The 23,884-nt window shown below is 49.5% G+C and overlaps 2 protein-coding genes across 2 annotated transcripts in view; both read right to left on the reverse strand.

Annotated features, from left to right (window-relative positions):
* Positions 1-6,774: 6,774 nt before the first annotated feature.
* LOC135985067 (spidroin-2-like) lies at positions 6,775-12,911 on the reverse strand. Its single transcript, XM_065627987.1, has 7 exons — positions 12,652-12,911; positions 12,502-12,556; positions 12,018-12,403; positions 10,277-11,108; positions 8,493-8,559; positions 7,364-7,435; positions 6,775-6,971 (listed from the first exon to the last, which is right to left on the reverse strand). The coding sequence occupies exons 1-7, from the start codon at positions 12,909-12,911 to the stop codon at positions 6,775-6,777; spliced, it is 1,869 nt and encodes a 622-aa protein (XP_065484059.1).
* An 8,938-nt stretch (positions 12,912-21,849) lies between these two features.
* Positions 21,850-23,884, reverse strand: part of MAPK15 (mitogen-activated protein kinase 15) — a 37,008-nt gene continuing 34,973 nt past the window's right edge. Inside the window, exon 15 of the transcript XR_010605779.1 lies at positions 21,850-21,884. The gene's annotated coding sequence lies outside the window, so the exon portion shown is untranslated. The remainder of the gene's footprint in view (positions 21,885-23,884) is intronic.

Raw genomic sequence — 23,884 nt, forward strand, 5'->3', positions numbered from 1 at the left:
GAACTGTGAGGGGAATGAAACAGGCAGTGAGACTTCTTCAATGTCTGTCAGCAAAGAAAGGTTGAAAAATCAAAGACTGGAGACTTACAAATTCTTCAGTGATATACAAAGCATGCGTTCACCGCATAAAAAATAACTTCGCTGCTGAGTGCCAGTTACTACCTGGGAATTCTTGATACTGAGTTGAAATAAAACCAGGCAGATCTTGCTAAACAACTTCAGACTACAAAGACAGAAGGGAGAAAGTGCGGCTGCACTTAACCCGGAGAACGTAATATATACAAATAAAGTATCCGGAACAGATCGAAACCAGAAGCGTCAGAAATGATTAGTCACAGATGTTAAGTCAAAAGGAGCATTCACCACCTTCTCTTCCATTATAACAGAGTCTGGGGGATCTGAAATGCAAAAGTAAGCGACTCAAAGAACAGGATGAGTTCCTGTTCTGCGGGTCCCAGGTCACTCGGGCTTTGTCTTGTGTCGTCTTTGGGGTCGATACCGGATCTGTGTGCGGCTTTGTCTTGTGTCGTCTTTGGGGTCGATACCGGATCTGTGTGCGGCTTTGTCTCGTGTCGTCTTTGGATCTGTGTGCACTGTGGGTGATCGCAGAGGGACAGCTGCTCTTGGATGGCTGGGGAGCCAGCGGCCAAGCGCCACGACGCGGCCTCACCAGCGCCCAGGCCACGGGACCAGGGCGGAGCGGCGGCAGTGGCAGACGGGGCCGGGTGAGAGTCCAGACCCCCAGACAGGCGCAGATCTGGGGGCAAGCCGGCAGGTCAACCCAGCGGCCAGGGCCGGGCCCAGTGGTGCTGCCCGGGCTCAGACCGGGGCCGGCCCACGACGCCCGGGGGTGAGATGGCGCCGGGCCGCCAGCCCCGGGCCGGGCCCAGCGCTGAGGGCCACGGCAGGCACAGGCGCGGCCGCTGCCGGGCTGCACACCAGGACCGGTGCCGCTCAAGCAGGACAGAAGGCCCAGGTTCGAGGTGGAATGCAGATCCGGGCCCGTGGGCGGAAGATACGGCTTAAGGCCACGGGAGATGCTGGTGAGGGCCATTGGTGCCCATCCGTGCACCCAAAGCCTGGATATTTACACTGGATGTTCATCAGTCCACTGTTCTCCTGTGTTGCTCCTTTGGATATTGTATGAAAAATGTCCTTCCCATCTGAGAATTATTCCATCGTCATTGCTCTCCATTTATAAAATAATGAGATCTGTGAGGTTCTGATTTTAACTCTGATATGGGTATGGTTAAATAGTTTTAGAGAAATGAAAAAATTTGAAGGAAGGCAATCAAGCATGACGCACCATGCAGAGCAGAATCACACACCATCTAGAAATACAAACTAGTGGATTCATTTTGTTCAGGGCAAAACACAAGTCCCTGCTACAGGTCACCTTTAGTCAGTGTTCAGAAAATAAAGATCTTCTCAGCTAGTCCAAAATCATGAAACTGTAGGGCCTATTCCATCGTAGGCTCTAAAACACCGACAATCTCCAAACTTTCCTTCTTTCCAGTTTCTCTTCCAGGAAAACTGTTTATTCCCCACAGCTAGAAACATCCTACCAAGCAGCATCCTGCTGTAGGCCCCTGGCAACTGTCTTTTCAGAAGGACGAACGCTAACCGCTTTGCTTTGAACAATGGCACAGATAATACCTTCAAATAAACCAAAGACAATTCAATTACAGAGAAAAAGAGAAGGGAAACATTGAATAAGTTAATGACAACAGTACTATGAATAAAACTAATGCCTTTCCAGTTTCTACTGCCCTTCTAACTTGCTAACAACAGTTTTCGGCCGGGACAGGCAGCGGACAAAATAAAGAGAGAGCTGCCAGGTCCCGCACCAAGGGAGTGGGGACATGAGAACAGACAAGCTCCTGTCAGGACACGTTTCCATGGTGCGATCCAGCCAGATAAATCACTGGTGAGAATGGTTCTGCCTAACTGGCTTCCTGACCACAGACTGCACCTCGGTCAGGCAGAGGCAGCAGTGCTTCCAAGCACAGCTCTCGTTTTCTCCCAGTCCTTTGTGATTTCCAAAGGAAAAGGACGAGCATTAATACCCTAGAGGCAGGTGCTGATGTCTTCCTCATGCATTTTGGCCAGATTCATCTACGTGGTACGCCAACAAAAATCTAGAATTGGACTGACAACAAGACAGCCTTGGACATGCGTTCCCATGTTATAATTTGCTTCTTTCCTTTCCTGCCAGGTGTGGCAATGCACTCGTTATTATCTGAACTGGATCAGGAAAGAATTCAGAGCTTTTAAAAGTTTTAAATAAAAATTTTATTTAACAAGAGGCAGATGTATCGGTGCAGGTGTTAGAAACAAAAAATTCCAATGAAATACAAGATGCAATCCAGTGCACAACAGCACAGAGCATTTTATTACTGTGGACCACTCAAGGAAAACCAGTAACATTTTTCATGGAATAATTGTACTTTAAGCAGCTTTTTCAAATTCTGAATGAATTATTTCTGTCTTCCAGAAATGGAAGCTTTGTGGCTCCATGGACTCTTTAACTGTATGGCTTATGTGCATAAGATAGTGGAATGTTTTTATGTATGTTAATTTAACAATTACAAAGAAATAACTTAATGTAACTTCACCGACATAACTTGATGCCTCAGCATCACATTCATGCTTCTTGTCACAACTGCTGTTAACTCGTGAAGGTGAATGTGTGTGCAATTTACTGGACATACTTATTCCTTTGCGGATCAGAAGCCTGAATGTCCCTAAGCGAAAAGGAAAACAGAGTCACTGCCAAATAAGCACAAACTTTAAAGATCCAAGTGTCAATTTTGTGGCACTTCAAAACACAAATTTGTGCACGACCCTCCTAAAAGCTGCTAGGATCCCTAATAGTACCTCTGTTCAGGCTATTGCCAAAAATAGAGCTCACATATATACTCCAGCACGCACCTGATCAACAACTTCGTGTGCTGTGTTGCTTCCTTAAAAGAGCAATGCAGCAAAGCTCTCCTGGCTGTTCCACAGCGTTTTCCACCCGTTCTTACATTTGCCATCACAGAGACACTACCGGCATCGCTGATGGGCTCAGCTTTGGCCAGCGGCGGGTCCCTGGAGCCGTCTGGATCTGGCACCATCGGACACAGGGGCAGCACCTGGTGTCTTCCCAGAGAAGCCGCCCCTGCAGCCCCAGACACAAAAACCTTGCCGGGTAAACCCAGCACAACATTACTGGTCACGGTTTGTGATACACGTTAGGCTCAGCTCAGTGCATCATTACTGGTCACACACAGGTTTTGTCACGTGTTAGGCTCAGCCCAGTGCACCACTACTGGTCACACACAGGTTTTGTCACGTGTTAGGCTCAGCTCAGTGCACCATTACTGGTCACACACAGGTTTTGTCATGCATTAGGCTCAGCCCAGTGCACCACTACTGGTCACACACAGGTTTTGTCATGCGTTAGGCTCAGCTCAGTGCACCACTACTGGTCACACACAGGTTTTGTCACGCGTTAGGCTCAGCTCAGTGCACCACTACTGGTCACACACAGGTTTTGTCACGCGTTAGGCTCAGCTCAGTGCACCACTACTGGTCACACACAGGTTTTGTCACGCGTTAGGCTCAGCCCAGTGCACCCCCAGGCAGCAGAGCAGCCCCCAGACTCAGCTCTCCAGGACAGCGTGGAGCTCGGGCTGGTGAGACCGAAGGCGGTGGCCCGGGCACCTTCCCCGAGTGTCCCGTCGGTGACATGTGCTGCTCAGCCACAGTGCCGGAGCCCAGCAGCTGTCGCCACTGCTGCAATCTGAAATCGGCTCGCTCATTTCCCATCACCTCTTTGCTTTATCCCCCCATCGCATTGTGTCATTAACCCAGATTATAAGCAATCTGGGGCAGCAAATGTCTCTTTACCACCGTCTCTTTGTTTGAAGGCAGTTAGCATAAAAGAGCCCTGGTAAGGACATTAGTTACAAATAGTAATTATCTAGATGCATTACTAAACTAATCCGGTATAGGAATGCATACGTACATTATAATTAGTAAAAAAAGCAAACAAAATTTACAAATGAATGCAATGGCTGGGGATTCTTTAAAAATAACCAATATTATATTGGAAATAACAAAGAAAGATAAACACAACCAACCTTCAGAATAAAATTAGTAAAATTTCACAACTAATTACCAGCTGGAAAGATGTGGGTAACACCATCATGTTACAGTGTGATCATGAGGGCCTTTCCAGACCATTAGGAATACTCTTCTTGAAATCAGCATTCTAGATAATTTTGACTCAAAAGTACAACGGAAACTGGCTCAGGAAACATCAAACCTACTCACGTTTATAGACCTTGGAACAGCACTATAGTTTTGCTGATGTATTTGTGTATACAGCAATAGTGAACCTGCAAGTAATAATAAGTGTCTAGCTTGAAAATCAAATTATTAAATTAGTTAGTTGAAAAGCTGGAGTAAAAAGGTTCACAAATACAGTTTAAAGGATAGGGGGAAAGAGAAAAAGAGATATTTAAATGTTCACTTTATTTAATAAGTTAAAGAGAAGATTGAAAAGTGATCTGTTTATTTTAGTTACACTACTGAGAAATATTTCAGTCAAATATAGGTTATCAGACTCAATGCAAAATTAACTAATTAAACTCTATGTATGGTATGACATAGAAGGCTGAAACAGAAGAGTGATAGAGTTTGTTTTGACCATAAACTCCGTGAAGGCAAATGCCATTACACTGGCATTTTCCTCATGTAAGAAATATCCAAAAAGAATAATTCAAATAGGACCTTGCTTGCTGACAGAATCTAGAGCCAAAGTTCGCATGGATTTCAAGTTCATTTATAGATCATTTTAGACTCTTTTAAAAGGAATAAAAGGTTTGAAAAGCCACACACCGAAACCTTGTAGAAATTTTTTGTGAAACAGTCCAGATTTGACCTTCTGGGGGATTTCAACATTCATATATCAATATCATACAGGGAAAACCCCCAAATCCGTATTGAAACTTGCTTTCCTTACAGTCATCTTCCCTTCAACCCCCTCTGGATCTCGGCTTCAGCCTGGGAGTGCTATTTATCCGATCTGGATTGAGGTCTCTATACCTGAGATGGATGGTTCGGCTCCCTCTGTACTCAGTGGGGTTTAGTCGCAGTTCATCTTTCTGGTTTTGAAGGTCTGATTGCATCCATGGACATTTTGACAAGCCCTCCAAAGCCCATGAAACGAGCGTGGGATGACTCACCCTTGTGCAGTCACCAATGTTCCGTCTGATAAATTCTGCCTTAACCATCCATATCATAACCAAGACACTACCAGGAACATAATCACTTATTTGGGCCTCAAAAAAGATCCTTTGCAGTTTTCTGACCCCAGAAAAGATACATTATCTCATAGATTTAAATAATCAAATAAAATACTTCATTCTATTAGAGATCAAAAATCCTCTGTCCACAGGGAGAGAAGCCAAAAGAACTGATGAATTGTTACCTCAGCAGATCTGCCTCATAGAACCACAAAATCATTAGGTTGGAAAAGATCTTTAAGATCGTCAAGTCCAACCGTTAACACTGCCCAGTCCACCACTGCCCCGTGTCCTGAGAACCTCATGTCCGTCTGTCCAACCCCTCCAGGGACGGTGACTCCAGCACTGCCCTGGGCAGCCTGTTCCAATGCCCCACAGCCCTTTGGGGAAGAAATTGTTCCCCAGATCCAACCTCAACCTCCCCTGGCGCAACTTGAGGCCGTTTCCTCTGGTCCTGGCGCTTGTTCCTGGGGAGCAGAGCCCGACCCCCCTGGCTCCAAGCTCCTTTCAGGCAGGTCAGAGATCAGAAGGTCTCCCCTCAGCTCCTGTTCTCCAGCTGAACCCCCAGCTCCCTCAGCCGCTCCCATCACACTTGTGCTCCAGCCCCTCACCAGCTCCGTTCCTTTCTCTCAACTCGCTCCAGCACCTCAAGGCCTTTCTTGGCGTGAGGGGCCCAGAACTGCCCCCGGGATTCGGGTTTGGCCTCCCCATTCCCAGCACAGGCCGGTCACGGCCCTGGTCCCGCTGGCCACACCAGGGCTGGTACCGGCCAGGATCCGGTGGCCTCTTGGCCCCCTGGGCACACGCTGGCTCATGTTCCGCCGCTGGCACCAGCACCCCCAGGGCCTTTTCTTTTCCAGCCGCTCTTCCCCAGCCTGCAGCGTTCGTGGGGTTGTTGTGGCCCAAGTGCAGGACCCGGCACTTGGCCTCGGTGACCCTCAGACAACTGGCCCCAGCCCATCGACCCAGCCGGTCCAGACCCCTCTGTATGGCCATCCCACCCTGCAGCAGGTCAACACTCCACCCAACCTGGTGTCATCCGCAAACTGAGGGTGCACTCGATCCCCTCGTCCCGACCATTGATAGATTAAACCGGCCCCAGTACTGAGTTCTGAGGACACCGCTCCTGACTGGCCGCCAGCTGGATTGAACTCCACTCGCCACAACTCCTCGGGCCCAGCCACCCTGCGCATTCTTTACTCAGTGAAGCATACACTCATCCAAGCCGTGAGCAGCCAGTTTCTCTGGGAGAATGTTGTGGGAAACGGTGCCAATGGTTTACTAATATCCAGGTAGACAACATCCGCAGCCTTTCCCTCATGCACTAAGCAGGTCACCTTGTCATAGAAGGAGATCAGGTTGGTCAAGCAAGACCTGCCTTTAACAAACCCGTGCTGCCTGGGCCTGATCGCCTGGTTGTCCTGTCCGTGCTGTGTGATGGCACTCAAGATGATCTGCTCTATGACCTTCCCCAGCACCGAGGTCAACTGACAGGCCTGTAACCCCCCAGACCCTCCTTCTGGCCCTTTTTGTAGATGGGCATCACATCTGCCGACCTCCGGTCACCTGGGACCTCCCCAGGGAGCCAGGACTGCTGACGAATTACTGAAAGTGGCTTGGTGATCACCTCCGCCAGCTCCCTTGGGTGGATCCCATCTGTCCGCATAGACTTGTGTGCATCTAAGCGAAGTAGCAGGTTGTTAACCATTTCCCCTCGGATTACGGAAGCTTCGTTCTGCTCCCTGTCCCCTTTTCCAGCTCAGAGGGCTGGGTACCCAGAGCACAACTGGTCTTACTATTAAAGACTGAGGCAAAGAAGCCACTAAGTACCTCAGCCTTTCCCTCATCTGTCACCGTGTTTCCCTTGGCATCCAATAAAAGATGGAGATTCTCCTCAGCCCTCCTTTTGTCGCTCATGTATTTATAGAAATGTTTTTATTGTCTTATACGTCAGTAGCCAGACTAAGTTCTAGTTGGGTTTTGCCCCTTCTCATTTTCTCCCTGCATAACCTCATGACATCCTTGCAGTTCTCCCAAGTTGTCTGCCCCTTCTTCCAAAGGTCAAAAATTACCTTTTTTTTTATTTTCCTGAGTTCCAGACAAAGCTCTTTGTTCGGCCAGGCCAGTCTTCCCCGCTGGCTCGTCTTCGGGCAGACGGGACAGCCTGCTCACCTATGACTGTTAGCCTTCAGGTAGTTCCCTCCCGCCCGACTCCATGCATCTCCATTTTCTAGCATCCTGCAGCAGATCAATACAAAGGAGAAGAAATTGGATACTCAGTGGCTGAATAAAACAAAATAGATCTATGCAGGAGCTGTACTGCAGGCCTGAAGCCTTCCAGTCAGCTTTCAAGTGCTCTGAAGCAAATTTCAGACCCAAGTATCCAAAACTCAAGTGTAGTTATCTGTTCAGTCAACCAGGAGACCTAATTACCACAAAAACTAGCCAAAGGTGAAGATTTAAGCACAAAACTCTGCATTTTAAGACAGACAAAAAAACCCCAACATAATCATAATACCTGGAGTACGACTTTGAAAAATATTTTCTGCATAGGAAAGATGGAAACGAAGGTAAAGATCACAGGGCAGAAATTATATGTGCAAGTGCATGATGTAAAGAAACCAAATAATAGATAGCGCCATCTCTTCAGATGCATGTAAATCTGAGGAAAAAAGTCTACCAGGAGTTTGCAAACAGCATCAAAAGGAGGAATAATGCTACCGAGAGTTATGAAAATCTTTAACTTCCCAGACACAGCTCAGAAAACAGACGGTATAGCAACAATGGCTGGGTCTGAGCAGTCACACAGGTGATCACCAACCGCTCCCTCACAGAATAACCCCAGAACCAGCAGAAAGAGATATACTTTAAAACTTTGTTTTGCTAAGTAAGGGAGATTTTATTGCAGCTCTTACCATAAAAAAGCGCACACCTCCATTTGAATGTTGATTCAGTTTAAATTAAATGGAAGGAAGAATAAAAACAGGCCTGTATCTAAGCTGCTCACTTATTAAAGGGAGAAATTCTGACAAAGTAAGAGACGAGTGTAACTAGTCAGACTTAATGAATTTAATATGAAAGAACCTTGAAATTTCTTTAAGACAAAGGTGCTAAATCTGCTTTTTTAGCACGGGCAGCAGAGAACCGGGTAACTCGGGACGTGTGTCCGAGGCTGTGCTCCCGTCTGCGAGTCTGACGCACATCCCTCGTCGCTCCGGAGCTGCCGCGTTGCAACTGTGGTGCCAGCTGTGCCCGAACTGCTGCTAACCTGTCAGGGGAGGAACCACCGGCACCTCTGACACCGACCGCTCACCTACAGCGTCTGTGTTCTTTGTACTCGGGGAAAATGGTCAGATGACACAAAGACGAGCAGCACGCAGTGACACGCACAGCCCTGCCTGTCTTTTGCCACCACCTGGCACATCATCAGGACAGCACAGGAGGTTCAGATCAGCTCATGGAGGAAAAACTGTTAGTCACAGCAGAACCTGAGCAAGAAACTGGTTATAAAGTCAGGTAAATTATTTTGGAAAGCTTTCTATCACGTGTACACTTCTTTGGCTGAAGTTACACACAATTGGAGCAGTCGGTGTGTAGTTTACACGTATTATCAGACTCTCAGACATAAGCAGCTTTAAAGAAAACTCCCATTAAATATTAGGGAAAAAAAAATCACTGTGAGGGTGTCAAGCATGGGAAGAGGAGCCCACAGCGCCTGTGGGACCTCTGTCCTCGGACATACTCACAAAACAAACAAGCAATGCACTGAATAACTCGATCTAATGACTTCTGCGTGGAGTAGGGGTGTTGGCTCAGATGGCTCCCAAGAGATCCTTCCAACAAAAATTATTCTGACTTTATTCTGTCATTTCTTTCTTAAGCTATACTCTCAGATAACAGCAACAATGAATAACACTCTCCTAGAGGGTTCAGTCCTATGCCAGTGGATGATGACTTGGATTAAGCAATAAGGCCCTAACTTTACAGAATCCTGCAGAGCATTTCCTCAGCAGTCTTCTAACCACAAGAACATCAAACTGACCAAGTACTCTTTGCACTGGCTTCTCTTCGGACAAACACCCAAATTCAAAGTTGGGTGCACACAAAATCATCTGATGTTCTAAACTGTGATACTGTCATCATCATCCCAATGGCACAACAGAACTTTCTATCAGTGCAAATTCGCTAATGCTTACTTGTATTTCAAAACACGCTACTTTGATCTTGCCTTTTCTAATACAGATAGCAACCTGCACATTAAAAATAAGGACAGAACATAAAAGGCCTATCAAAGAAAAATACTCCAGGACATACATGATTATATGCGAGAGGAAGCTAAAAGAACAAGGCAGAGAAGACATTAGTCACACAATAATGTGCCACTGGAAAGCAGGTACTCGAGGCTGAAACCACTGGAAAAAAAAAAAATTACAGAATTAAGATTGTCTTATGTGCATAGATGGCCATCCAACCTGCATTACTTATATCCCTGACTGCTAGAGACCCTAAAAGGTGTGATTCTTGAAACCTTGAACTCATTACTGAGTAGAGCATTTTAAATGTAATATTGCTGTGCTAGTTCCTTTCCTGCAAAATAGGGATAATCACACCATCACGGGCCAATTGAGCACTGAGAAGTTAATTGATGTTTGTGAGGCATTCCGGTAGGATACTGATGAACAGCATGGCAACATCTACGTGGAAGTTAATAACTCCATTCAATGTGGTGTTTAAGTGGCATGTGGTGGTGAATAATGCCCAAGGCAACACAGTGAGGCATGATTAAAAGTAATATTGACTGGTTACCTCCTCACTTGCTGCTCTCCATCCTTCACACTGAGTCAAATAAGTTCTTCTAGAAAAAAACAGCCCACAAATATGTAATTGGAGCCTGTATCATCACGCTTATTTCCAAATTCTGAGGACGCCCCATCTTATCTTGGCACCTTAATATTAAACTACCTTTTTATAACACAGTAAATTACCACACACGGCCCCATGGAAGGCAGCAGCACCGGGAGTGGAGCCCGGGCCGTGTGGAGGCGCACCGGCTGCGCTGCGCGGCCCCGGGACCCGAACCGGAGCGGCCCCGGCCCCCCAGCCTGAGCGGCCCCGGGACCCCAACCGGAGCGGCCCCGGCCCCCGAACCGGAGCGGCCCCGGCCCCCCAGCCTGAGCGGCCCGGGGACCCGAACCGGAGCGGCCCCGGGACCCCAACCGGAGCGGCCCCGGCCCCCGAACCGGAGCGGCCCCGGCCCCCCAGCCTGAGCGGCCCCGGGACCCCAACCGGAGCGGCCCCGGCCCCCGAACCGGAGCGGCCCCGGGACCCGAACCGGAGCGGCCCCGGGACCCCAACCGGAGCGGCCCCGGGACCCCAGCCTGAGCGGCCCCGGGACCCCAACCGGAGCGGCCCCGGGACCCCAACCGGAGCGGCCCCGGCCCCCGAACCGGAGCGGCCCCGGCCCCCCAGCCTGAGCGGCCCCGGCCCCCCAGCCTGAGCGGCCCCGGGACCCGAACCGGAGCGGCCCCGGGACCCCAACCGGAGCGGCCCCGGGACCCCAACCGGAGCGGCCCCGCCGCCCCAGCGCTGCCGCGCCGCTGTCCGGCCCCGCTGCCGCCGCCCGGGCCGGCCGCGCCCTGCGAGCGCCGAGCGGCGCCGCCTCCCCCGCTGCCGCAACACGGCGCCCGTGGCGTGCCGGCCCCGCCAGAACCGGGCGGCCGGGCCTGAGTCACCGCCGCCTCCCGCGGAGCCGCCCCCGCCGCGCCCTCCCGCCGCCCGGGCACCGCCCGGCACACGGCGGCCGCGGCGGTTGCCAGGCTGAATAAGATACAACATGAAAGGCGAAATAACAGGAGCTGCCACGCCCGGGGCTGCGGGGAATCTCGCTTAACCCTTCTCCGCCTGTGCCTGCAGCCGGGCCGGCTCCAGGAGAGGCCCCTGTCAGCGGGTCGGGGTGTGACAGTTTGTGGGGCAGCAGGGAGGCGGGGGCACCGGTGCGGCTCAGGTACCCTTCGCATGGCACCCCAGGACATGGGGGCACCGGTGCGGCTCAGGTACCCTTTGCACAGCACCCCAGGACATGGGGGCACCGGTACGGCTCAGGTACCCTTTGCACAGCACCCCAGGACATGGGGGCACCGGTACGGCTCAGGTACCCTTTGCACAGCACCCCAGGACATGGGGGCACCGGTACGACTCAGGTACCCTTCACATGGCACCCCAGGACATGGGGGCGCAGGTGCGGCTCAGGTACCCTTCGCATGGCACCCCAGGACATGGGGGCACCGGTACGGCTCAGGTACCCTTTGCACAGCACCCCAGGACATGGGGGCACCGGTACGGCTCAGGTACCCTTTGCACAGCACCCCAGGACATGGGGGCACCGGTACGGCTCAGGTACCCTTTGCACAGCACCCCAGGACATGGGGGCACCGGTACGGCTCAGGTACCCTTTGCACAGCACCCCAGGACATGGGGGCACCGGTACGGCTCAGGTACCCTTTGCACAGCACCCCAGGACATGGGGGCACCGGTACGACTCAGGTACCCTTCGCATGGCACCCCAGGACATGGGGGCACCGGTAGGGCTCAGGTACCCTTTGCACAGCACCCCAGGACATGGGGGCACCGGTACGGCTCAGGTACCCTTTGCACAGCACCCCAGGACATGGGGGCACCGGTACGACTCAGGTACCCTTCGCATGGCACCTCAGGACATGGGGGCACCGGTTCCCCTCGCAGGCTCGCCAGCACACTTCTGTGGAAGAGGAAGGCACAGGGCCCAGCGCCCAGAGCACTCCTGCTGCAATGGTGCCATGGCCCAGGAGCTCCTGCCGCAGCACGCCGCTGTCTCCCCATAGCGGACCCTGGAGCAGTCCCTGACGAGCCCAAGCCGTCCTGGCCGGGCTGTGCCGGGCTGTGCTGGGCCGGGCCGGGCTGTGCCGGCCGGGCAGTCCTGGCCGGGCTGTGCCGGGCTGTGCCGGGCCGTGCCGGGCCGGGCCGTGCTGGCCGGGGCCTGCCCGGCCGCCTGCGCTGCGCCTGCTGACGGGCCGCTCGCAGCCAGGCCCGAGCTGGTCTGACAGGCTCCGGGCAGACGGGAAGGGAGAGGCCGCCTGAGGCTCAGGAATGTGCAGCCCTTATCTCTGGCTCCCCTGCAATCCTGGGGAGGGAATAACTCTCCGGAGTTTGCCTTTCTCTCGCTCTTACTCACCCTCTGCCCTGGGTGGAGCTTTGTTCTCGCTGCTCCGAGGTGCCCGTGAATCAGGCTGCAGGCACGTCCAGGGAGCGGAGCGGAGAGCGCGGCCCACCTGCCCTGGCTCACCGGGGAAGGTAGGAGAAGCTCGGGCACCTCCTGGGGTACCCGAATGGCTGCGTGAGGCGACGGGCAGGGGCCTGGAGGTCCCGTCCTGCTCCTCCGCACGGGGCTGGGCGCCCGGGATCCGGGGCAGCGACTTCGCGGGCGGTCACGGGCAGGAGATGGCTGCTCCAGCATGGCAAGGCTCCGGCAGCCGGAGCTCCCAGCCGCACCACGGCTGCCCCGTGGGCGAAGGGAGCGTGGCAGCAGGAGACGGGCGGGAGGGGCGAGGAGAGGGAGAGTGTCCCAGCACAGGCGGTGGGCATTGTGGCTGGTGAGGGAACAGACCTGCCGGTCCTCAGGTAGCCTGATCAAACCTGCCTAGTGAACGCTTTCCCGAGCTTGCGTCCCTTCTCCTTGAGAAGGCCCCAAGGAGTGGATATTTCCAAACTTATCCCTGTCTTCAGGAAGAGATCCGCCAGCCTATCTCGGCTTCCCATGGTAAGCCGGAGCCGGCCTTCTCCTCGGATAGGAGACGCTGTAGGAATGTGTGGTCAAGAGGCTGGGACAAAGAGGACTTCAGTGGCAGTAGCGCCGGAAAGGCCGAGGTCTGCAGCAGCAGGACGCAGCTCCTGCGGCCCACTGCGCTTCTCCCTGCCGTGCCCTCGCTCTGCGCATGGGTGTGTAGCCGCCCGTCTGCCGACACGGCCCGCGAGCAGCGGCACAGACGTTCGTGCACGTACATGCAAAGGCAGACGGGTGCATGCGGACACATGCGTGCACAGGCAGACGTGCGTACACTCAATGTTGTTTTCCACCGACGTGAGCTGTCTAACAGACCTCAGGTTTGGTGTGCGAGCAGAGTGGAAGGGGAAGGGCTTGTGTTCCCGTCCCACTAAACTGACTAAGGTCAGTAGGGGTCAATTATGGCTTTTGTCTGGCCTGAGGACCTGGGTTCTCCATCTTCTAAAACAGTTAGAGGGGGAGGAGACACTTGTAAAAGGACAGAAGTGCCTATAGCATCCGTCTTGTGCTAAAAACATCTAAATCGTGAAAGTTGCAATAAGCTCAGCTGTGGCGGAGGCCAAACACACATGAGTAACAACTCTAGACAACAAACCAGCCCCCGAACAGAGCAGCGACAGATACGGCAGCGTAGGACACTGGTGGCCCGGGATCCCCGCGCACAGCCGACGTGAGCACGCGTTTGCATTGCATGAAGTGGCAAGCGACAGAAAAACCAGCCTGCCTGCACCCTGTTGTAAGGCCACAGAAAGGCTGCGGTGTGGGGAGAGAAATTTGTCTCATTGTGGCCTAACTCACATTTTCTGAGGGGCTTCAGCGTTGTATTTGAGGCATTGAGAGTTGAATTTGCTGTCACCTGGCAGTGGAAGTAGTAGTATTCCGAGGAAAAAAATGTTACATTATTGTTGTGCTTTTAGGGAAAATTGCATGTCAGAGGAAAAAGTGAAGATGTCATGTACCACAGTCTGGTGTGATTGTGCCCAATTAGTGTCATGGCTGAGGACAGAGACGTCTGTGTTCTATAAATAATTTTTTCAGGAAATCACAACTTTCCAAGCAACTGAAATTCACCTCTGAACCTTGCAGGATTGGACTTCTTTGTATTTTATGGTTAAATGGGACACTTTTGGACTGCTTATCAGGTCCCACTTGGCTGGATTTTTGTAGCCCTAATGAGGAAGAGGAGTTTCATGAATGTATTTCTAAAATCAGGATGTGGGGAAAGTAAAAGTCAAGGCCAGTGTGCAGCTCTGCTTCTCCAAATTATACCTCATACTGTTGGACCTTTTCTTGAAGTTCTGTGTTTTAGACTTCCTTGTATCCGTTACCTAGTAAATAAAAATCCAAGGAAAGGGATCGATTGAGAGTAAGCTTGGCATGAGCATTGCTATCGCAGACGTGGTGCTTAGGGACATGGTTTAGCGGTGGACTTGGCAGTGTTTGGTTAACAGTTGGACTTGATCACCTGAACGGTCTTTTCCAACCTAAATGGTTCTATGATTCTATCTCTTCAGGTAATCTGCTCTCTGTAAAAGGCCCCTTTTGCACGCAGGATCACATTTCATTTTTCAGTAGCTGTAAACATCAGGGTTTGCCCTAGTGACTCCCGACAGATTGGATTTACACGTGTCACTCCATACCTTTTATTGCATAGGACAGGTAAGATTGACATGCTGACATGCTGCCTCAACAACCACTTCCCCAGGAAAATTACGACATGTAATTTTTCTGCTACTTTTCCTTTCGTCTGGCCTGTAGGAAGATCCCCTGAACATTCTGAATGTCTGGCTGATTCGCTGTTCTCCAGCAAAAAATACTTTGTGGGATCCCTTGCACTGACTAATAAGCAGAGGTGAGTGGGAGTCCAGTAGCTGTTCCGAGGTGCTGACCTGGCTCCCCGTTCTACTGCAGCACACGCCTGGAGCATTCAGGACATTTACATCTCGCCTTAGAGACAGATTTTATTATGCCAGTTCATAGGGTCAGCTGACAAATGTATGTAATATGTAAGATAAAGTTATAATCTCTGAAAGCTCAGTGAATGAATTGATTAAATTAATTGAAGCAGTTTCTCTTCAGCAGGCAGACATAACATTTTTTTTTAAATGATGACTGAGATCCATGCAACACCAGCTAGAATAAAGAATGGGATGACATTCACTCAGGTGCTTTAACGTAGGGTGATAGACCAGTAGAGGCGAAAAAGAAAAGGCCTGGGTGTTGTATATGTGACATTTTAACAGGAATAACAAATTCCATATTTTCATCTTCCAAACAGAAACTTTAACCCAGGCTTTGAGCCTGCAGCCTGAAACTGAGAGAACATTGAGAATGAGAACACAGAGAGGCTTCAACAGAAAATACAGAAAGGAAAATCAAAAAGGGAAAAATAATTGCTGTGAGGACTTCGCAGGCACAGTCGTGGCTGAGAAAGGGTCTAATTCAGCCTGTTACCCACATTTCACCACGCAGTTCTTGGGAACACGTCTGAGCCTTGCCTGGTGAGAAGAGCAGTTAACAGGAAAGTATCCAGCATCCTTTGCTATAGCACTTGTAAAATTTCCATGGCAAAGTATGATAGCTAAACCAGAAAATTCTGGAGTACACTCAGAAACAAAAAGTGCTCCAGGCACATCACTGTGAGACTGGCAAGTCTCAAACCGAGAGATCCTTTCTGACAGTCCAGTCCTCAGCACAGAACTAGCACAGGTAGGAGCAGCGTCTGGAGGGGCTGAGCGGATCCGTCATTGTCGACGGAGGTTGTTCAGTCTGGTGCAGCAGGATTAGAAGTCACGAGTTGTCCCTCGACCACACAATGCAGACTTAAAAATAAAACACGCCTTAAACCATATTCCAGGAGACAGGCCCCTCTCAAAGTCATTTACCTAGTACAACATTTTATTGAGAGCAAACCAACATTTTCCATGTTTTATTGTCCTGATGTCTGCTCAGATAGTTTTACCTTAGGCATTACTGTCCTCTCATAAAACTGTCCCTTCCAGAATATCAGCAACCTATTTTCATATAATGTTTTCTATTTTATCAGGCCAAATAGATATTTTTAAATAATTTATTTAAAACCTTTGGGGGTTCTAGACAGTTTGGAAACCTGAACATTTTTCACAGTCCACCGTAAGAGATGTGAGTGGTGCCACCGAACGTGGTGCCTGGGCCAGCTGCTGGACCACTGTTTGGAAATTGCTGCTTTACATTTTTCTCCTGGATGTACCATTTACTGCTTCTCTGACTCTCAAAAACGCCTTGATTCATCTCTTGACCAGGGTTTGGAAGTTCTTTGGACGTTCATAGCACTGAGGGGGGTCGCGGCTGTCTGTGGAGCTCAGCGGGCCAAAGTAAATTCTTCTGTGTTGCCGTCGCCTCCTTGCTGGTAGCCAGGGCAACGCAGAGCTGGGGCGCTCCAGCCCAGCCAGGTGAGCCTGTGTGTGCTCGTGGGGTCCCGGGCAGCGGCGGCCCCGGGATCGCTGTCCCGCGGGGCGACGGTTGCGCGGACCCGGCACGGCCCCGCTGGGAGTGTCCCGAAGCGGAGGAGCAGGTCCGGCGGGGCCGTCACCTGCGAGAGGCAGCCCGGGAACTTGCTGTGCAGGCAAAACGCGTCACAACAAGCACTGGAGTCAGCATGGGAAGGGAGATAGAGCCAGCCCCAGGTGCTGAGACATCAGGCGGCAGCAGATGAGAGAGAAAGGAAACACGGAGCCGGTTTCCTTCTGCTTAGACCGGGTAAATACAGCCCATGGCTCTTGGTTCACACCTGGCACAAAGAATCAGGAAAAGTGCAGGTCCTTTTATTTATTTATTTATTTTAATCTGCAGGGCTTTGTGGTGATCACCTCGTCAGCATAGCTGAAACTAGAATTTCGTGCCACTCTTTTAGAAGAAAACCAGTTAAAGTCCATTGAAATGGAACATAATATGGACAGGCAGTAAATGATGCACAGGCCAACAGTTCTATACTTTTTCCAATTTCTGCTTTTACTGTTAATCTAGAGGTAAAGGGAGAATATTCCACCTAGCTTCATCTGTCAGGTACTTTTCCCTGCTGTGCCTACATGAAATATTTTCCTTATGGTTGAACATTTTTCTGTGCAGAGATAGTTGCAGAGTGTGATCACATCACTGCCGACTCTTTCCAGTATTAAGAGGGTCTGACGGTTTTTGCGGATCACAAAAACCGAATGCTTGTGCAGGTGTCAGGGCTTGTGAGGTCGCTCCCGATTGCACCAGCGCGAACAGCAGCAGACCGCAGGCCAAGCCAAAGGGCAATTCCTGTTGGAGATTCCCTTCTCAAAGAAAGCTCTGGGTGATTGCGCATGGACGGCTGCATCTCCTTTCTCTCCTCCTCATTCTCCCCCGCTGATGTTTTTTGGGCTGAGGAGGCAGTGATTTGTACAGCGGGCACTGGCACGGCAGCAACCAGCCCAGTGTCTTTGGGACAGCCCCAGCGACGGGTGGAGGAGACGTTTGAGCCCTGCCTCTCATCAGCCCATTAGATCAGCATTCATCTCCCACTTGTTAGGTTTTCAACAAGCTCCTTCGTGCTGTATCCACTGCCCCTGAGCATGGGAGGAGTTACTCACACACACCTACAAAGCCGACCTTCTTTTTCTGCTTCAGCTTCCTGCTGAAGAAAACCCAACTATCCCATATTAGCATGCTAAAAAGTAAGTTCTAAAGAGCCAGTGTGCTGAATACTCATTTCTTTCTGTAGCCTTCTCTATGCCTGGCTGTGTTCATCATTGTCCCATCTGCTACACTTAGAGGAAGGATTTCTTGGGAAGGGGCTACATTTTGTAGTTTTGGTTCACTCTCTATCTAATGTGGTAGGGTTCTGATGATGACTGCTGTTATCAAAACTTCTAAATTTATAAACATGATTTTATGAAATTATTGCTTAGGGTAGCAGGGAACTGCATGAAATGCCAAATAATGATAACAGCCTTCTAGAATGCATGGAGGGAAGACACTGTATCAGTGCTTTTTTTCCTGACTTCATGAAATACCAATTCTGAGTGACTGCAACATCAGAGGAACAGTAAATGTAAAGTACTGCAGGGCTTGTATGGAGATGGGAGACAGTGCAGTGACTTGTCAAACGAGGAACGATGGTGGCACGCATGGACCAAGTACCTGGTTCTTTAGCAGACTTTATCTGTCTGATGCCAGTTACTTTGCCTGTCCTTTGGGCACAGCAATGGTTCTCCCATACTTCTCCTTAAGAAACTGCATCAAAAATTCATTTTTCAAATGTCCCTATAGGAGCTTTCTGTGGTACAATGCCTATAGACCGCTTAATTCCACAGCTGATTGCATGTACAGTTGTAAATTTGCACATCTCCCAGTTATTCCTTTGTACCTCTGGGCTCATTTTTCTCTTTCACTTGTTTATCATGTCTAATCAGGCCTAGATTATGAGACCTTCTTACGCAATAACCGATTTAATATTGCTGGTGCTCCGTCTTGTACAATGGGATTCTGACTCTTCATCAGTCTTCTACTGTAAATTCCACCAAACCAGCAAGGCTGTTTGCCTGTAGCCTCTTGGGATTCAGGAAAATCAACTGGTTGTCACTGGGGCAGTTCAGCAACAGCAGAACTAAAAGAAAAAAACACAAAGCATAGTAATCCTATCCTACAAATCAGCAGGACGCTCAAAAAGCCAATGGCAAATTAAGAAAGGAACAGAATGTAAACACTGTCTATAAAACCATATTTCACTTCCATCTTGAAGCTCCAGTGCCACCATCTCAGAAAATAATACAGGAGAGTGAAACAAATTCAGAGAAGAGAACAGACCAGGGGATCATCAGGGACAGAGAACAGTTTCCGTATGGGCAACGGTTTCCATATAGGGAACAGTTGAAAAAGGTTGGGTTCTCCATCTCGAAAGGTGATGAGCAACAGGAAGGTTGACCTGTATAAAATCAGAGTGGCACGACAAGGGTCAATAGATGTTGATTTTCCTATCCAAAGCAAAAAAAAGTTCAAGCAGCAGATTCAAAAGAGAAGGAGACTGTTGGTGACTGTATTGCTGAGCTGTAGAACTTGCCTCTGGCTGTTGTACATGTTGAACTTTATACGGGTCTAGGGAAACTCTGAGGTTATGATAGCAAAATCCTTTGCAGCTATCTACAGTCATTAAAGCATATCTAGGTGAGGAGGTTCTTGAGCCTCAAGTGGCTAAACTTGGCCTAAAGAACCTGGTGAAGCATCGTAAATACTTGGCCTGTCTCCACATGTTTTCCACATCATCTGCTCTTAGTCCCATGGAGGTTGGTTTTTTCTTGGCTTGGTACACAGAGCACCTTGGATCCCTTGGTAAACTGGTGCATCACAGTTACGACATGTACTAAGAATCCATTCTATACGTACAAGGACACGTATCCTCAGAGCCATTGCAGGAACTGACGGTATCGTGGTCGCCGGCGAGCTCAGTGCGATGCCGTGGCCACGTCCCGGAGCTGCGGGCGGGAGGGGACGCAGCCGCGTCTCAAACACAGCGAGGACCGCCGGAACGCTGGTGTCAGCCCAGCGGCCCGCACCGGAAAATGGACCTGGAACAGGGTACGAAAGAACTGTCAGCGCGCTCCGATGGCTCGCAGAATGTTGTAGGATTCGTCAGCCTTGATGTGGGTGTCTAGTTTAGTGCGAGACAATTACTGACTGCACCGTATTGACTAGATTTTGGTGGCTGGTAATAGTGATATGGGCATCAGATGTCCATGGAGATGTTCTGCAGTGAAGATGCCTGGAACTGACTGAGACTGATTGCCCTACTGTAGAAGCTATGTGTGAAAATACAACTGAAAAGGTAAAAAAACTGCTCCAATTTCATTATTAGCCATTTAAAGACTTAAATTCTGGAACCACCCATCTCCTAGGCATGTTCTGGCATAAGGTATAGGATGGATTGTATAACAGGATAAAGGTAATCTTGGAGTTAACAAAATTGAAGACAGCACTGAAGCTTTGGAAATCTGATTTGTTAATGTCTCTGGGAGAAAGATTAAGAGAAGACCTGGCCAAATATAAGAATCTATATTAGAAGATTAATCTCATCCCATACGGCTTTGATTTTGTTCCCTTATTCTCCAACAGCTATGAAGGGGAACAGAAGGCAATCAGCTTGCACGTAGGCATGTTAGAGACCTGCGTTTAGTTAATGAATCTGACCCTTGAGGAGCAATCCTGGTTCCTAAACTTAGGTGTTTAGTGTCATTTTAGGTGCCTTGGGGTATCTGAAACACAGCAGATGTGGCACGAGCGCTACGCGACTCGCGCCCTCTCGACCAGCAGCTGGAGCGCGGGCGAGACCTTCGGGCATCTCCAGTGACACCAAACACCTGTGTGTAGACACCTGAATTGCTCCCCTGGTTACAGTTTGCACTTTATTTATATTTAATTTACCCAAGGCTTAAGAGCTAGTTGCTGGGAAGAAAGTAGAAGTTTTCCTCGCTACCTAATTTGGCTTCTGGAATTTTTCTTTCAGCTTCCTCTAACAAGAGGGACTGGACAGCACGATGAGTAGTGGCATATGCCAGTATACCCAGTGGTCTTAAAGAACTTTTCAGGTCCCATATTGGTGTGTTCTGCTCATGAAATCAAGTTTAAAACAATGAGTGGATTTTTTTCCCAGGCCGTATTGGCAGGATGCAATAGGAGTCCGTAGCTGTCTGTACGATGCAGGGGTGTCCTCCTCCTGGGACGCTTCTCCCGACAAAGCTGCAGCTGCTGCGGCTGTGGAGGACACGGGTGATGTGCCTGAGCTTTCCTGTTCCCTTCTGGTGGTACCTTGTAGGTTTTATGGCTCTGGGGCTTGTGTACCAAGAGTCTTCAGGGTCTTGCTTTTTCAGTACTTGTCAATGGACAGAAGGATGTTCAGTGGTTCCTTTTGGACTGATCATATGTCATATAGCTGCTCACAACTGCAGATCTGGATTTATGTGATCTCATCCTATAACCATATACAATTCAGTTCCTGAACTATACCTGGGCTACAGAATATCTTATTACCCTTTATATAGACCCTCAAGGGCAATGGGGTGGTGCCACGTATTATTCTTTTTAGCATCTTCATTTTTCACTAGCATCTTTCATTTTCCCCATAGCTTGTGTCATAAAAATTTGTAAACTGTGACTAGCAATTAAAATAAAATTCCTAATTAAATAAAATAAACAAGCATATAAATAAGTAAAATTCTGTATTAACCAGCAGTTGCACGCTTCTGTATACATTAGGTATATTTTCAGTTTGTGACTTACTTTGCCAGTTATAGTGGTTTGGATTTCTAAAAATAAGATGTCTGTCTTTTTCTGGGGTGAATGAAGCTGCAGAAAACAGGTTTGCAGGTGAATTTCAAGCAAGGAGGCAACCCCTTCTTGGAGTTCCTCTGCTGTTTTAGATGCCACCATAATCTAGGAAAATTCAGCAAGAATGCTCATAAATCATGTGTGCCTAATCTTCTGTCAGTCTGAACTGAGGAAATGTGACAATGCATTTGGTGTATTCCTGTTAAAGGAACCAAGGCAGAAAAGCAAAGAATTGCTGTCTAGTGAGAGCTTTTGACAATCGATCCTAAGAACATAAGGGCCCACATGGGCTGTGCATGTCACGCAGCTCTCGCCCAAATTTTGCTGCTTCTGCCAAATATTTCCGTCATTTTGCTCTTCCAGGCCTCCTACATAACAACTGTCGAAGGTTTAAGAGAGAACGAGAAGGTACTTACCTGCCTCTCCTGGCATTATACATTTTGAGTACTCTGCAGAATAAACAGAATACACAGTTCTAGTCAAACAACAAGGCAGCACGGCATATTTAGTAATATATCGCATCTTCTCTAAGGCACATGAATTGGTACTCCACAAAATTCAGGATTTCACTGTGATAACTGACACATTTGAATGGATCAAAACTAGTTAACACAGATGTTAAGAGACAGTAGTTTAAAAAAAACAATTACATCTTAGAAACCTCACTATGGCAAACAGCTACTAGCCATATGGTATGCTATAATTTTCAGCTAATTTGTAGGGGAATTACTTATCAAATAGTGAACAGAGACACAGCCTTGCAGTTGGCAGCTTAACAACATCACATTTGAACCAGCATCTCAAAGTTCTGCCAGTTGCAGATAGCTATTCCTCAGAGTTGTAAATTTGCAAAAAAACCACCAAACCAAACCAAAACCACACACACAAAACCCCCAAACAAAACAAAACAGAAACACAAAAGGAAACAAACAAACAAACAAACAAATCAACAACAACCACCCAACCAACCCCAGCATCAACTCAGTGCGGATGCAGGTGAACCCCACAGCAGGGGCAACGGCAGGATTGCACCTGCGCGGACGGCACGCGACGGAGCCCAACGGCTTCGCGGTGAACTGGCATTCCCAGCAGTGAATGCCCAGGAGACACCTCCAGCACTTCTGTGAAGTTTTATTTACTCATTGATCAGCTCACACCATAGTTTTAAAAGATAACGACATTCGAGGTTCCAGTTAACTCCTCCCTTTCTGCTTAAATTGACAGAGCGGCAGTGTAAAAGACTACTGAAACAGTATCAATCAATTTGTGCATCTCTTATCATGCAAAGTGTGGAATATATTCATTGTAGATAGCAGCATGTGAGAAGCTGGAGGGAGATTATTGGGATGATGCCAACGCGACATGTTCCTGAGAGATTTCTTCACAGAAATTGCCCATGCTTTTTAGGGCTTACAAATGGTGTAATGCGAATACACCATATCAATTATATGTATATAAATAGACACCTATATAAAATGACATTCTTCATGCAAGCTGAGAAGTCATCAGCCTAGTATTGTTCTTGTTGCAGATCAGGGAATTAAGCATGCCAAACAATAGAATCATAGAGTCACAGAATGTTTGTGTTGGACAGGACCTTCAAAGACGATCCAGTGCAGCCCTCCTGCGGTGTCGGGGCATGTCCCACCAGCCCAGGCTGCTCAGCGCCGTCCGGCCTGACCCTGAGCGCTCCCGATACCGGGGCACCCGCAGCTGCCCTGAGCGACCTCCCCGGAGCGGCTTGGAGCCGTTCCCGGGCGCCTGCCCCTGGATCCCAGGGAGAAGGGTCTCAGCACCTTCTCCACGTCCCCTCAGGACGCTGCAGAGCCATGGGCTCGTCCTGCAGCCCCTTCCTCCAAACGAGACAAACGCAGAGTCCTCAGCTGCTCCTCACAGGACATGCTGTCTAGCCCTTCACTGGTTTTGTTCCCCTCTTCTGGATGCATTTGAGTCACTGAACACCCTTCTTACATTGTGGGGTGCAGATCTGCAGCCAGTACTGACGGTGAGGCCACACCAACACTGAATACAAGGGGACAATCCCCTCTTCTGTCCAGCCGGTCGTGCTGTGTTTGATGCCCCAGGATGGCATTTGCCCCCTGGTGCCTGGGCCACTGCCGGCTCCTCTTGAGCTGCTGCCACCAGCACCTGGATCCCTCTGCAGGGCTGCTCTCCAGTTACTCTGTCCCACGTGGAGAATCTGGCATTTGTGCTTCTTAAATTTCATGCCATTAATGATCACCCAATGTTCCAATCTCTGTAGATCCCTCTGCAAGGCCTCATGTCTCTTGAGAGAGTGACCACCTCCCAGTTCAGTGTTATCAGCAAACTTGCGAATGGTGCATTCAGCTCCTGCATCCAGATCATCGATAAAATATGGAGCAGCACTGGCCCAGGATTGAGCCCTAGGAACACGGCTGGTGACCGGTCACCAGTCACATGTAGCCCC

The sequence above is a fragment of the Caloenas nicobarica genome, chromosome 2 (assembly GCF_036013445.1).
Source record: "Caloenas nicobarica isolate bCalNic1 chromosome 2, bCalNic1.hap1, whole genome shotgun sequence".
NCBI classification, from domain to species: Eukaryota; Metazoa; Chordata; class Aves; order Columbiformes; family Columbidae; genus Caloenas; species Caloenas nicobarica.

Excerpts from the sequence above, each read along its gene's own strand:
- LOC135985067 (XM_065627987.1), bottom strand. The coding sequence starts at position 12,911 with ATGCCCACCGCCTGTGCTGGGACACTCTCCCTCTCCTCGCCCCTCCCG. Across the intron at positions 12,404-12,501 it reads AGCTCCACCCAGGGCAGAGG|GCGGCCTCTCCCTTCCCGTC; the intron begins GTGAGTAAGAGC and ends CCTGAGCCTCAG. Across the intron at positions 11,109-12,017 it reads CGAGCCTGCGAGGGGAACCG|CCTGGCAACCGCCGCGGCCG; the intron begins GTGCCCCCATGT and ends TATCTTATTCAG.